The 12,499-nt window shown below is 54.2% G+C and overlaps 1 protein-coding gene across 1 annotated transcript; it reads right to left on the reverse strand.

The window, feature by feature from the left end:
* Positions 1 to 3,158: 3,158 nt before the first annotated feature.
* Positions 3,159 to 11,653, reverse strand: SYT15 (synaptotagmin 15; the record flags this gene model as incomplete). Its single annotated transcript, XM_042908445.1, has 8 exons — positions 3,159 to 4,773; positions 5,179 to 5,358; positions 6,300 to 6,420; positions 7,044 to 7,214; positions 8,739 to 9,025; positions 10,226 to 10,368; positions 10,866 to 11,061; positions 11,599 to 11,653. Coding segments are annotated over 8 exons (1,296 nt in total), but the record flags the coding sequence as incomplete, so codon positions are not given.
* Between the last annotated feature and the right edge of the window lie 846 nt (positions 11,654 to 12,499).

The following is a 12,499-nucleotide window of genomic DNA, read 5'->3' on the forward strand; positions in this document are numbered from 1 at the left end:
TGTCCAACTCTTGATTTTGGCTCAGGTCATGATCTCATGGTTCATGAGATTGAGCCCCGCATTAGGCTATGTGCTGACAGTGAGGAGCCTGCTTGGGATTCTCTCTCTCTCTCCCTCTCACTCTGGCCCTCCCCCCATCAAAATATGTAAATAAACTTTAAGATTAAAAAAAATGCAGTTACAATATGAATTAATACAAAAGAAGGCAACAAAGGAGAGAAAACAAAACAAAACAGGACAAATGGGAATAAATAGCAGTAATTACATGTAAATGAGCTAAATACACAAAAGACAGAGGTTGATAGACTTGATTATATTCAAGAGATAATTATGAGAACATAAGAAAGTTGAAAAATATGGGGAAAAATGGAAAAGTTATGCCATTTTGAGTGTTAGAGCTGTTTCACAATAATACATGGCCTAATCCACCAGAAAAAACAACTGAAAATGAATATGAGCCTAATAACACAGCCTCAAAATATACAAAACAAAAATTGATAAAACTAAAAGAAGAAACAAACAAATCCACAATCACAGTGGGAGACTTTAACCTCTCTCAATAATGAATAGAAAATACACCTTCCTCCCCCCAAATCAGTAAAAATAGATGATTTGACCAATCTGATTCATCAACTTGACCTAAGAATAACACAGGACACCTGCTCACACAAAATACAGATTTGTTTCAAGCGCGAGGACATTACAATAAAAAAAAATTACAGAAAAATCTCTTATGAACATAACTGCAAGAACACTTAAAAATGTAATAACATGTCACCAGACATTTGTCCATACCCATAGAATGTGCATCATCAAGAGTAAACCGTGATGTGAACTGTGTTTCTTAGGTGATTATGATGTATCAATATAGGTTCATCAGTTGTAACAAAGGTACCACTCTAGTGAGGGATGGTGATAATGGGAGGAGGCTCTGGATGTGTATGAAAAAAATCTCTGTATTTTCCCCTCAATTTTGCTGTGAACCTAAAACTGCTCTAAAAATGTAAAGTCCTAACAAAAATAATTTAAAAAATGATGTTGGTATGTAAGGATATTAAAAAGTAATTAAAAACATAATGGCAAATAAATCTAGATTTTAAAGAAATAAGTCCAAGTACTACTGTGTGTGTGTGTGTGTGTGTGTCCACACAGACATACAGACAGACAGAGGAACACAAACACCACTGGCTTCCAGTACAAGAATGTAAGTTTGGTTTGAAATTCAATTTTTTTTAATGTTTATTTTTGAGAGAGAGAGAGAGAAAGACAGAGTGCAAGGAGGGGAGGGGCAGAGAGAGAGAAAGAGAGGGAGACACAGAATCTGAAGCAAGCTCCAGGCTCTGAGCTATCATTACAGAGCCTGACTTGGGGCTCAAACTCATGGACCACGAGATTGTGACATGAGCTGAAGTTGGTTGCTTTACCAGCTGAGCCACCGAGGTGCCCCTGGTTTGACATTCAGAAATCAGTACAATTCATCACATTAAAAAAAAGGAGAAAAATATGATTAACTGAAAAGATGCAGAGAAAGTATTTGATAAAACAATGCTATGATAAAAAAACTTAAAAACATTTTTATTTATTTATTTATTTTGAGAGAGAGATCACGGGGGAGGAGCAAAGGGAGAGAGAGAATCCTAAGCAGGCTCCAAGCTCAGTGCACACAGCCTGACAAGGGCTCAATCCCATAAACCATGAGATCATGACCTGAGCCAAGATCAAGAGTCAGATGATTAACCGACTGAGCCACTCAGATGCCCCATAAAAAAACTTAACAAATTGAGAACACATAATCATGAGTAGGTTAAAGGTCCAATAGCAAATATTCCACATAGTAGTGAATATTGAAAGCTTCCCCCCTAAGACTAAGAAGGCTACCTGCATGCTCTCCCCACTGGCAGCCAGCACTCTCTGGAGGTCTTAGCCAGTGCAATTTGGGTTTCCATCTTGTACCCTGTAACCTTGCTGAGCTCGTTTATTAGCTCTAACAGTTTTTGACAATTCCTTAGCATTCCCTATAGACAAGACCATGTCATCTGCAAATATAGTTTTGCTTCTTCCTTTACAATCTGGTTGGTTTTGTTTCTTTTTCTTGCCCAGTTGCCCAACCACTGCAGTTTGACGAGATAAAGAAGCCATAACGATTGTGAAGGAAGAAACACAACTGTTGTTTGCAGAGGTCATAGCTATATGCAAAGAAAATACAAAGAATCTACCAAGTATTACAATTTAAGTTATTTTAGTAAGACCACTCAATAGAAACAGTCCACATACTAAAGTTAATAGAATCTCTACATACCAGCAAACATAAATATAAAACATCTAAGAATCTAGTGAAAGATGCACAAAAATACTTTTCTGAAAACCACAAAATGGTTTTAAGAAAACTTGCAAAAGACCAAAAGAAATGGAGGGATATACCATGTTAATGGATTGAAGATTCAGTATTGTAGGGATAAAAAATGGCCCCCAACTGGTCTGTATACTCCATAGAAATCAGTCAAACTCTAGCATTTCTTTGGTGTGGAAACTGACAAGCTGATTCTACAATGCTTTGTGGAAATGCAAAGGCCTTCTTCATTCTGCAGGGATCACCTGGAGGACAGGATTGAGACAACTCAGGTCACCTCTCGCTCGTCCAATGGAAGCACTTGTGTGTTTTTTGCCCTGACCATGTCTGTAGACATTCCAGCCCAATACAGCAATCCCTTCTTCTTCCCCATCAGACCAGAGAACCTGTCAATCTCTTGCCATTGAGAATGTTCAGTTGTGAGTCAGTTGCACCAGTTCACTCTGTCCTGCAAAGGGGATACTTAACAACTTTTCCAAGTGGCCCGGAAAGGCCACTGATAGGCGTGAACGTCACCTTGAAAGGTAGGGTGGCTGGCACCTCTTGTCTCAGGACCCCAGGTGAAATGGAAATAGTCCCAGTTTAGTAGCCTGCTATCCAAACATATAGAGAACCCCTATCATGTGTGTGCTATGATGTTATTAGAAATTACTGGAGGGGCGCCTGGGTGGCTCAGTTGGTTGAGCATCTAACTTCGGCTCAGGCCATGATCTCGCAGTTCCTGAGTTCCAGCCCCACATCAGGCTTGCTGCAGTCCTGCAGTCAGTGTAGAGCCCACTTCAGATCCTTTGTCCCCCTCTCTCTGAGCCTCCCCCGCTTGTACTGTCTCAAAAATAAAATAAAACGTAAAAAAAAAAACTAAAAACAAAGAAACTACTGGAGTGTGGGCTTTGTTGGAATGTGTGTGTACAATAAATGAGAAAAAGTAAACAAGATATTCTGTTTGGACCACTGCCAGGTAAAGTGAGTCTTTGTGCATTGACAGAGATCAGATCGGAAGCGAAGTTAAAGAGGCACAAACGGAGAATAATGATGGCTACTTTCTTTTGGCGAAGTTGCTTCACTGCATAAGAAAAGAGACAACACGAGTTTAAAGTTTGTTCCATTTTCTCAATACGGTGTGTTGACCCCGCAAGTTCAACAGCATTTGGGTGAAAATGCAGGTTGCCTGTTAACAGAGACAGACGCGATGGCTGCTCATTACCTTGAGTACAACTTCACGGGGATCGGATGACTGTGGTTTGTGGGGACTTCCACTTTAATGAACTTCACATGGACACCTGCCACAACACAGTCCCCATAATGAAATCACTTAGGTTTATGGGAAAAGCTCTCAGCCCTGCGGGCTACGCTTTTGACCGCATGCTTTCACCATTTCCTGCCTAAAGTGAGAGCCCCAAGGAGCTGAATGCTGTCAACCAGGGAGACCACAGAAGCCACTAGAACACCTGTAAGACCAGGGGCGTGAGGCTTGGATTCTGGGCAAGATGTGGCATGATGTGGGCCAGGGTCTGACCCAGCCCTGGGAGGGACCTAACACAGGTGAAGTCCTCCTCCCTGGCACAGGGACAGGACGCCGAGAACACGTCCACCACTTGGTACCTGGGTGGGCTGTTCCCAGTGTTATTTCCCAGGTCCTAAAGCCAGCGAGTCTTGATCCCTGAGAGCTTTCTCTCCTGAGCTGTGGGCATGCCGTGCTGCCCAGGAATCCTGGGGCTGTTCCACACCGAACTGCCCAACCCAACTCTCAGACTGTGCTATTTATTGTGGACCAACTGAAATCAGTGCTTTGGGCGCCCCCGGCACCCCATTATTCCCCCAGCGCAGTCTGTGTTCTCTGCTAAGCGGAAGGCAGGGAAACCAGAGCCCATATAGGTTTAGCATCAACATGCCATCAGCTTTCTGGGATGGTGGAGCCTAAGTTTCCAGTGAGCACACAGAGCTCTGCTATCCCTGAATAGAGTATTTCTTCTGAATGCCTGAGATTCTGGTCCAAATCGGGACTGTGGTGCCTGGGATTCGGAGCCCAGGTAGCCCCACGGGGAGAGGAGGATGGAGTGAGTCGGGAGGGTACCTGAGGCTGGCGGGTGGCAGCCAGCCACGCTGCCTAGCTGGCCGGGGCTCCCTCGTCCCTTCTCTCCTGCGTGGCGGCACTCACAGTCCCCTGGCTCCGGCCGGCCTGGCAGCCCAGCAAGATGCTGGCTGGAGCATCCAGGCCTGTGGCTGCCACAGGGGAGAGGAGAGCAGGCTCCCCCTGCAGACCCGAGGGCGCGAGCCGGGTCAGGGCTCAGTGGTGCGACAGAGGGCATGCCAGCGCTTCACCAGCTCCTTGGGCTTGCTGAACATCTCGTTCCAGTGCTCCAGCTGCTTGCCCCGGGCATACATGTAGGGGCCCACCACCACCCGGCCCAGCGCGTGGCTCTCTGCGGGGGAGGGAAAACGTTGTCACTCTCTGGACCACAGAAACCACATCACTTCAGCAACATCCCCCGTGCCTTCTCTCTCTCTCTCACTTACTCCTCTTTTCGAAGGGTGGAGCAAGCCCCCTCCCTCTCTAAGCATGAGCTGACAGCCCCCAAAGGACCCTGCCTTTGCTCTGGAGTCGGAGATGGAAAAGGGAGCCCAGGTGGAGAGCCAGCCCTATGGGGTCACCTACTCTGCCTCTCCCCCTCCTCATGAGACATCTTAAGCCAGCCTCATGCCAAAGAGCTGAGGGAGAAAGGGGTCCCTCCGGAAAGAAGCCCTCTTCCATCACCTCCACGCTGCCTGAACGCTCCTCCTTTGCCCGTGTCCCCAACAGCCCTGCCGGGGTGGGGGGGCAGCCTTACTCTCTCCTTCGGCGCCCTGCAGCACGGTCAGGCTGAGGCTGGCAGTGTCCAGCTCAGCGGGGTCGGCCTTGAAGCTGAAAGTCTCGCTGTACACGGGGTTGGCGGAGCCCAGGACAGCCGAAGTCTTCTTGCACTTGACAAACTTGTTGTGGTTCATCAGAGACACTTTGACACACACACCTGCGGGGCAGTGCAGACCGTGGGCTGGGAGGAGTGGGTGGGGTCCAGCCTCTGGCCTGTGGGAGGTCTGGCTGGGAGGGTGCGGCCCACCCTGGGCGCCAGGACCCCCCATTGCTCACAGCCACTATAGCCGGAGGGCGTTACAAGAGGAAACAGGGTTGATTAGTGTATGGCCTCACGCCCCGAGGAAACGCTGGGCTCCCTTCCTCTTCCTTCCTCTGTGCCTCCTGAACTCGCTCACGGCTCGGCTGGCCCTTGTTTACCCGGGCCTGGCACCACACGCCCATCCCTCCCTTTGGTGGAGGGGGGCCCTCCCTGCCTGCTGACTGCTCAGGCTCCCTGGGGCCCCTTAAACACCTTCTGCTTCAGAGGGCTGAATTTTTGGAGTGGGGCTCATATGGGTTTTGGATCCACAGTGGAAGGTTGAATGACAACTTGCTTACAGTGACCCAGATGCGGAGACACACAAATGGCAGACAGCCACCACCTTGCTGGGGGGGGGGGAGGCGGGGGTATACATACATAAGGGCAGGACATTATGCTGAGCCAGAGCAGGGCCTTCGCTCCTCCAGCTGCTGGGTTCTGGGGGGCTAGAGGAAGCAGCACCCCATGCTGCCTGTCGGCCCGGGATGCCTCTTCTTCCAGCCAGGCGCCATGCCTTGTGTGCAGGGGAACCCTCCCTGGGGGCAAGGGGGCACGGGGTCTGGCCCTGGAGGAACTGGAGTCCTTCACAGAAGGGCAGAGGTAGAGGCAGGATCAATCTAAGGTGGGTTCAATCTAAGGAAGTGGTTTCCCACATCACAGTTGTCCACAGAGGGTGGTGACCACTCCCGTGGCGGCTCAGACACAGGCAGGAATTGCATGGCCAGGGGCAAGGGGCAGACTCCAGCTCCCGGCCCCAAGTTCACAGGACAGAACCTGCCCGGGGGAGGAGAACTTACTGACAAAACTCGTGTCCTCCTGGAGCTGGAGGCCCTTGGCTCGCAGCACGACCACGGTCAGGCGGCGCAGGCAGTCGTTGTAGCCGAGGCAGAACTGCAGGTCTCCAAACTCAGAGGGAGGCTGGGAGGCCGAGAGGAAGGCACCCGGGTCAGTTAGCAGGTGCCGGAGGAGCCACGGTGCCTTCCCGGCTGTGCCTTCCTCCTTGGTCCCGGCAGTCAGGCACTGGTACTGTGTGGCACTTTTCTCCTTTAACCCCACCCTCATTTGGGCTTGGATGGGGAAACTGAGGTCTGGCCAGCTGAAGGGACTTGCTGAAGATAACTACCATGAGGGGCAGAGCTTAGGACACAGATCCAGGTCTAGGGGATTCCAAAGCCTATTCCAAGCTGCCACCATCCTCTCGGGGGTCAGGAAGATAGAGGGTAAATATTTTCCTCGGTTGGACCATTTGGGGTGTCACCTTTCACAGCTGACTGATTTGGGTGGGAATTTAAGTGTGGACTTTTTACAAGTCTCTGATCTCCAGGGCGAGAGAACCTCAGGCGGCCCTTCCCTGCCCAGGAGCGGCTCCACTCTGCCCCCTTGTCCCATGCACTTGCGGCCCAGGCCCAGAACCCTGAGTCACACCAGTAGGCGCAGTGGGCAGTAGGCTGAGGGCTGTCGCTGGCCGACAGGTGCTGGGTCACACCTGCCCACGGTAGTCTGACACACAGTGGTATATGCCTGGTGACCTTGACCTTTACCTCCAGGCTCTCAGCCTCCAGGTCTCTCCAGATGAGACGCCGGCAGTCACCTGCCAGGGTCTCGTTTTTCAGGGGGAAGAACACCTGGCCCAGGAGCTGATGCTTCCTCTGTCTGTCCACGTGGTACACGGAGAACCTGAGTACCCTTTGAGTGATGCTCTTGCTGGACACCTGGGGGAGATGAGGGTCTGCGCTGGGGTCAGGTGTGGAGACAGGGGATGGGATAGGATGGCGTGCTGTTCTGGACCCAGGAGCTTTTGGTGACAGGCGACTCAACCAGGGACCTGCACACCCCAAGCCCAGGCATCCTCAGGGGGCCCTTTCCAGCAGCGAGCCCAGTACCCCTGGGAAGCGGGAGTGTGTGCCACAGCCTTGCCTTGCAGGGTGTGTTTCGAGGACCAGCAGCGTTCACCACTCACCTGGACTTTGCTAGAAATATAGGACCTGGGCCCCACCTCAGGCCCATGAAGGGAATCTACCATTTAACAGGACCTCCAAGTGATTTGCCTGCACATAAATGTATAGACGGTCTCACACCGGAGCCCAGGGAACCTGCCTGTCTCTGCCATCTGAGTTGGGCACCCCTCTCCCTGAGGCTGTGTCCTCATCTGTAATGGGGATAGTGTTTCTTACTCTTTGAGTTCCCCACGCAATCATGGGGTCTGATGTTTGGCAGATGGTCAATTAATACTGATTTGCTTCTCTTCCTCTTCTCCTTCCCCTCCCCCATTAAAACACAAAGAGGCAGAATGAAGTTGGGATGGGGCAGGAGAGTGATGGTTAAACAAAAATCAGTTTGTGAGCGTGACATGTGGCCAGGCCGGTCAGCAAGGCTACATGCCTTCATGTCACAAGGCTTCATGCCCCGAGAAGGGCGAGGTCACCTGTGAGTTCCCACAGCCTTGGCCCCCAGCAGGAGGCTGGGAGATGGGCCCCATGCCACCCCTCCTTTCAGCTACAGCTCTCGGCCCAGAAGAAGGCAAGAATCAGGGCTCTGGCTCAGCAATCACCCTCTTCTGGATGCTGCCTGGACTGTCCTTACCTTGCCAGCCAGCCTGCTGTCTGCTCTTGAAAATGTTTGCCCAAGGCTTCAAGGCAGCTCTTGATGGCTGGTTTCCCATAAGGGGCCCCCAGTCACCTGCTCAGGCTCCCAGGTACCTGTGAGCTTGGCTCAGTGCCCAGACAGCCTCTGCACCTCCAGACCCTGAGCCAGCCCGCCCACAGGCCAGCAAACGCACCACCTGCTGCAGGATGGCTCTAGGGTCCTGCACCGGTCTCTGATGGGATAGGCAAGTTCCTGCCCCCACCCCAAGGGGCATGGGGGGCTTGCCCTCTGCCTTATTTAGATAACCTTGCCAGAAACCTCACAGTGCTCCAAAGCCTTGGAACACTTCTCCAGAGCCCCATGGGCCAGAGCGAGGCATTCAGTAGGTGCTCCAAGAATGTGTTTTCTCCTTCTCTCATCCAGGCAGCCTGGCCAGAAGGAGCCCAGCCCTCTACCCCCTCACCTCCCTAGTCTCTGCCCTACCCCCATCATCAGCGGTCAGGACAGGGCAGGCAGGGGAAAGCAGAGCTGGTGGCATCAGGGGTCTTGGGGGGCTGCAGGGTCCTGGCTAGCACAGAAGGCTGGAGCTCACCTGCACGACATCTGCTTCTTCCCAGGAGGCCAGACCCTGTCTGCACCAGAGGCCTTACCTGGAAGATGAAGTGCTCATCAAACTGCGGGTTGGAGGTCTTGCGTTTGGTCTTGGACTGGAGGAAGCACCGCTCGTCGGGCAGCAGATGAAGCTTCACCAGAGGGCTGCAGGTCTCTGAGGGGCCTTGCAGCCTCCGCGCCTTGATCAAGCCCACCAACAGCCGCTCGGCTTCCTGCTGGTATTCCAAGGAGAACCACAGCCGCCCCAGGCAACCCTCAGGGAAGTCCGTCTCACTCGTGTCGTCTAAGAACTTGTATAGCTCTGGGTTGATGGTCCCCACTATGCCTGTATTTCCAACGACACAGGGGCGGGGTGGTCTGCCAGGCCAGAGGAAGGCAGGGCCATGGGGGACAGCGAGCTCTGGGCTTCACCACCCCTGCCCCCTGCTCGTCTCTTCTTGGCTGAGCCTCCAGTGGGCAGTTCACTGGCCTCTCCAGACCACATCCACCACCTGCCCTTCTCTAGACTGAACACAACCTCTCTCTCTAGTACAGCTCCTCAGGCAGCCTGCCAGCACTAAGGCAGGGCATATCCAGGCCTGCTTCCCTCTGCGGCTCCCAGCAGAGTGAACAGTGTTCATTTAATCCCTGCCCCTTAGTTCGGGGCCTGCTTGTTGGGCAGGGGGTTCATAGTGCCCAGGACCTGACCTGGCCCCTGTCCATGGTGCCCAGACGATGTCTCAATGATAAAACTTTGCCTCTTCTATTCCTGTTGAAATTAAAAGGGCCTCGCTGATAACTGGGTGGTTCCTGGGAAGGTATCTTGGAAGGTCTTCAGAGCAAAGGTTTGGGCAGAAAGCTGAGCACCCAGCTCCCACCCTTCTGAACTCTGGATCAGCCAACCAATCAGTCTAGGAAAGAACCCATCAAATGTTCTGCACCCGCATACCAGGGTTCCAATCCCTCTGTTGCCTACAGCTTCTGTGACCTTGGGCAAGGCACTGTTAGCCTTCCGAAACTCTGTTTATGAATGTGCAAAATGGGGTGAGGATTTCTCCCCCCAAAGAGGCAGGGTGATGTCTTACTCCACAATGGCACATGAGGCCATATCTGGTAGAGGCTAGGGTGCAGCAGGCATTTGGTAAACCCAAGTACCTGGAAAGAATGGTCACTGGGCCACTCTTCCCAAGGGAAACCAGAAGATTCTGCCCAGAGCACTAGGATCCCAAGGGAAATGGCTTTATTGCTGAGACTCAGCAGAGCCCAGCCAGCAGCACCCCTGCTTCTGTTTCACTCCTGGGGTCCAACCCAGGGGGTGGGGCTGCTGCCCAAATTCTGCCCCCAGGAGGCCAGTGGTGTGGGCTTTCCCCAGGCACCACAATCCTGGTGGTCTCTGCCCCCAGAACAAGTGGACCTGGTAATTGGGGGCATCACTGGAGGGCTGCTGGTCCAGGCTGTTTTCCAGGGTCAGGCCCATGAAACCAAATGGTTCCACCCCGGCCAGAGCAGACCCCGACCCCAGGCAGGCTCTGGCGGGAGCACTCACCAAGGTTGCTGCTGGAGGTGTGGGGCAGGAGCTCCGGGGCTGGGCAGGGGTCCCGTGGGACCTGAGCCCACTCTCCACTGTTCAGGGGTACCCAGTCTCGGTCTTGGAAGGAAGGGGGCACCACAAATGGCACACCTGGTGGCCTGTCCCGAGGCGGGAAGATGACATGTTGGTGGCAGGTGGAAGGTGTGGCTCCCACAGCCCATAGGGGTTGAGTGCCAGAGGCTGGGGGAGGAAAAGCCAGCAGGAGCCGGGAGGAGGCAAGAGCACCATTTTCTGGGCCCACACCTGCCCCCGCCTGCCCCCCACCCTCACCCGCAGCCAATACCTCTGCCTGTCTGAAGCCAGTGGGGCCAGCACTGCCTCAGCCACTTACTAGTGGTGTTCCCTGGACCCGTTACTTACGTCCTCTGAACCTATAGGAAATAAGCTCATTCTGGAAAACGAGCTTCATAATGCTTGCCTCATAGCTTGTGGTGACAATTCTGGGGTTTCTTCATGATCGCTCCCAGCATGATGACCGCATACAGGAGGCACCCCCTAAACAGACCTTTCCTTTCCCACCCTACTCCAAGGGCAATGCCACAGGGAGGGCCCTAAGCAAGGTCAGGGGCTTGCTTGGCCCCACACCCTGCCTTACCTGCTTGTCTGGGTCCTGGTGGCATATGGCGGGCAGGGCTTGTCCTCTTGTGTGCTGGACGCAGCTGTGGTCCCTGACAGCTCCTCATAGGTGAATATGGCACAAAGCCTCTTCCAGAGACAGCAGCTCACCCAGATCAATAGCAGTAGCAGCAGCAGCCCCCCAGCGAGGCCCCCGATTACCAGGGCCACCTGCTCTGGGGGCAAAGACCACTAGGACTGTGATGCCTGGAGAAAGCCACTCCCCTTCACACCACGGACCTGCTGGGGGCAGGATTTGGGCAGCAACCACATGCCCTGAGTTGGACCCCAGGAGCGACATAGAAGCAGGCTTCCTGTTCCCTTGGAAAGCAGCTGGCCCTGGACTTGAGATTCTGGCTGAAATGAACCATTTTCTTGTGCTTCTGAGTAGAAATTAAATCCGTTCTTACCAGAACCTTTATCTTCCCTGGACTCCTATTCAGGCTTGAGAGCAAACCCGAGTGTGGGCATCATGTACGTAAGGAAAGCCCAGGAAGGGGTGATGTCCTGGTTTGCATTCCCAGCCCTATCCTTTGGGGTCCTGGAACCCGCTGAGAGGTCGAACTCACGTTTGAATTCTGTAACTGTCTCTACAACCCAATCCCTTGTTCAACCCTCTATCAAGATGAACCCTCTTAGGGGAGTCCGCTGGAGACAATGGGAGTGTGGATGAAGAAAAGGGCAGTGGACGTGAGAAACGGAGACACAAGTACCCTTTGCTGCTTGCACCCCTACAATTGCGGGGACCTGGCAGGATCCACTCCCGTTTCAGCGCCCTCTCTGGGACGCTTGCTCCCAGGCGCCTGCTGCCTTCCTCTGACAAAGAAGGGGCCTCCTTCGGATCACGTGCGGACACGGGGCTTCCGGGGCTCTGGGGTCTGGACGAGGGGAGTGGTGAGGAGACACTCCCCCCCACCTTCCTGACCCCCAAAGGTCCTCGAGGGGCAGGCCTCCCTCTCCACCTCTTCCCGCGCTAGGAGCCACAGGCAGGTGCGGGCGGCGCCCCACCGGGGCAGGGGGGGGGGCGGGGGGAATTGGGGGCCGAGGGCCCCCGACGCCGCGCTGGGGGCGCGGGTGGGGAAGGGGGCACTTACCCGCCATGACACTGCTCGGAGGGCTGCCGGGGCTGGGGCGCACTGGTCTCCGCGCCTCCACTCGCCGCGGGGCAGCCTTTTAAAGCGCGGCGGGGCCGTCGGCGGGCGCGGGGGCGGTCCCTCGTCGGGTGCTGGCGGCAGTCGGGGGGGAAGGGAGCCCGCCCCCGGAGGCCGCAGCTCCGCCCCGGCCAGGCCCGGGTCGCCGACGAAGGGGGAGCCGCCGGTGAGCTCCAGGAAAGTGCAGGACTCTGGGCTGCGCGGCTGGGGCGGGGTGGGGTGCGAGGGCGCCCCGCTCTGGGAGGGCAGCGGCAACGCCTTGGCCGCCGAGTCTGAGGGAGGGCTCGGCACCTGGCCCTTCACGCCCGGCCGCCTGGACACGCGACACGCGGGTCTAGGAGTGCCACTCCATCTTCCGCGATCCTCTGCAGGCTGTGGCTGCGCCCCCCGCCCCCCTCCCGGCTCCCCCCATATCTCTTTCCCCCCCACCCCGGGCCTGCGCCCACTCCTGCTCCCGAGGCCT

This window comes from Panthera leo, chromosome D2 (genome assembly GCF_018350215.1).
Source record: "Panthera leo isolate Ple1 chromosome D2, P.leo_Ple1_pat1.1, whole genome shotgun sequence".
Classification (NCBI taxonomy): domain Eukaryota; kingdom Metazoa; phylum Chordata; class Mammalia; order Carnivora; family Felidae; genus Panthera; species Panthera leo.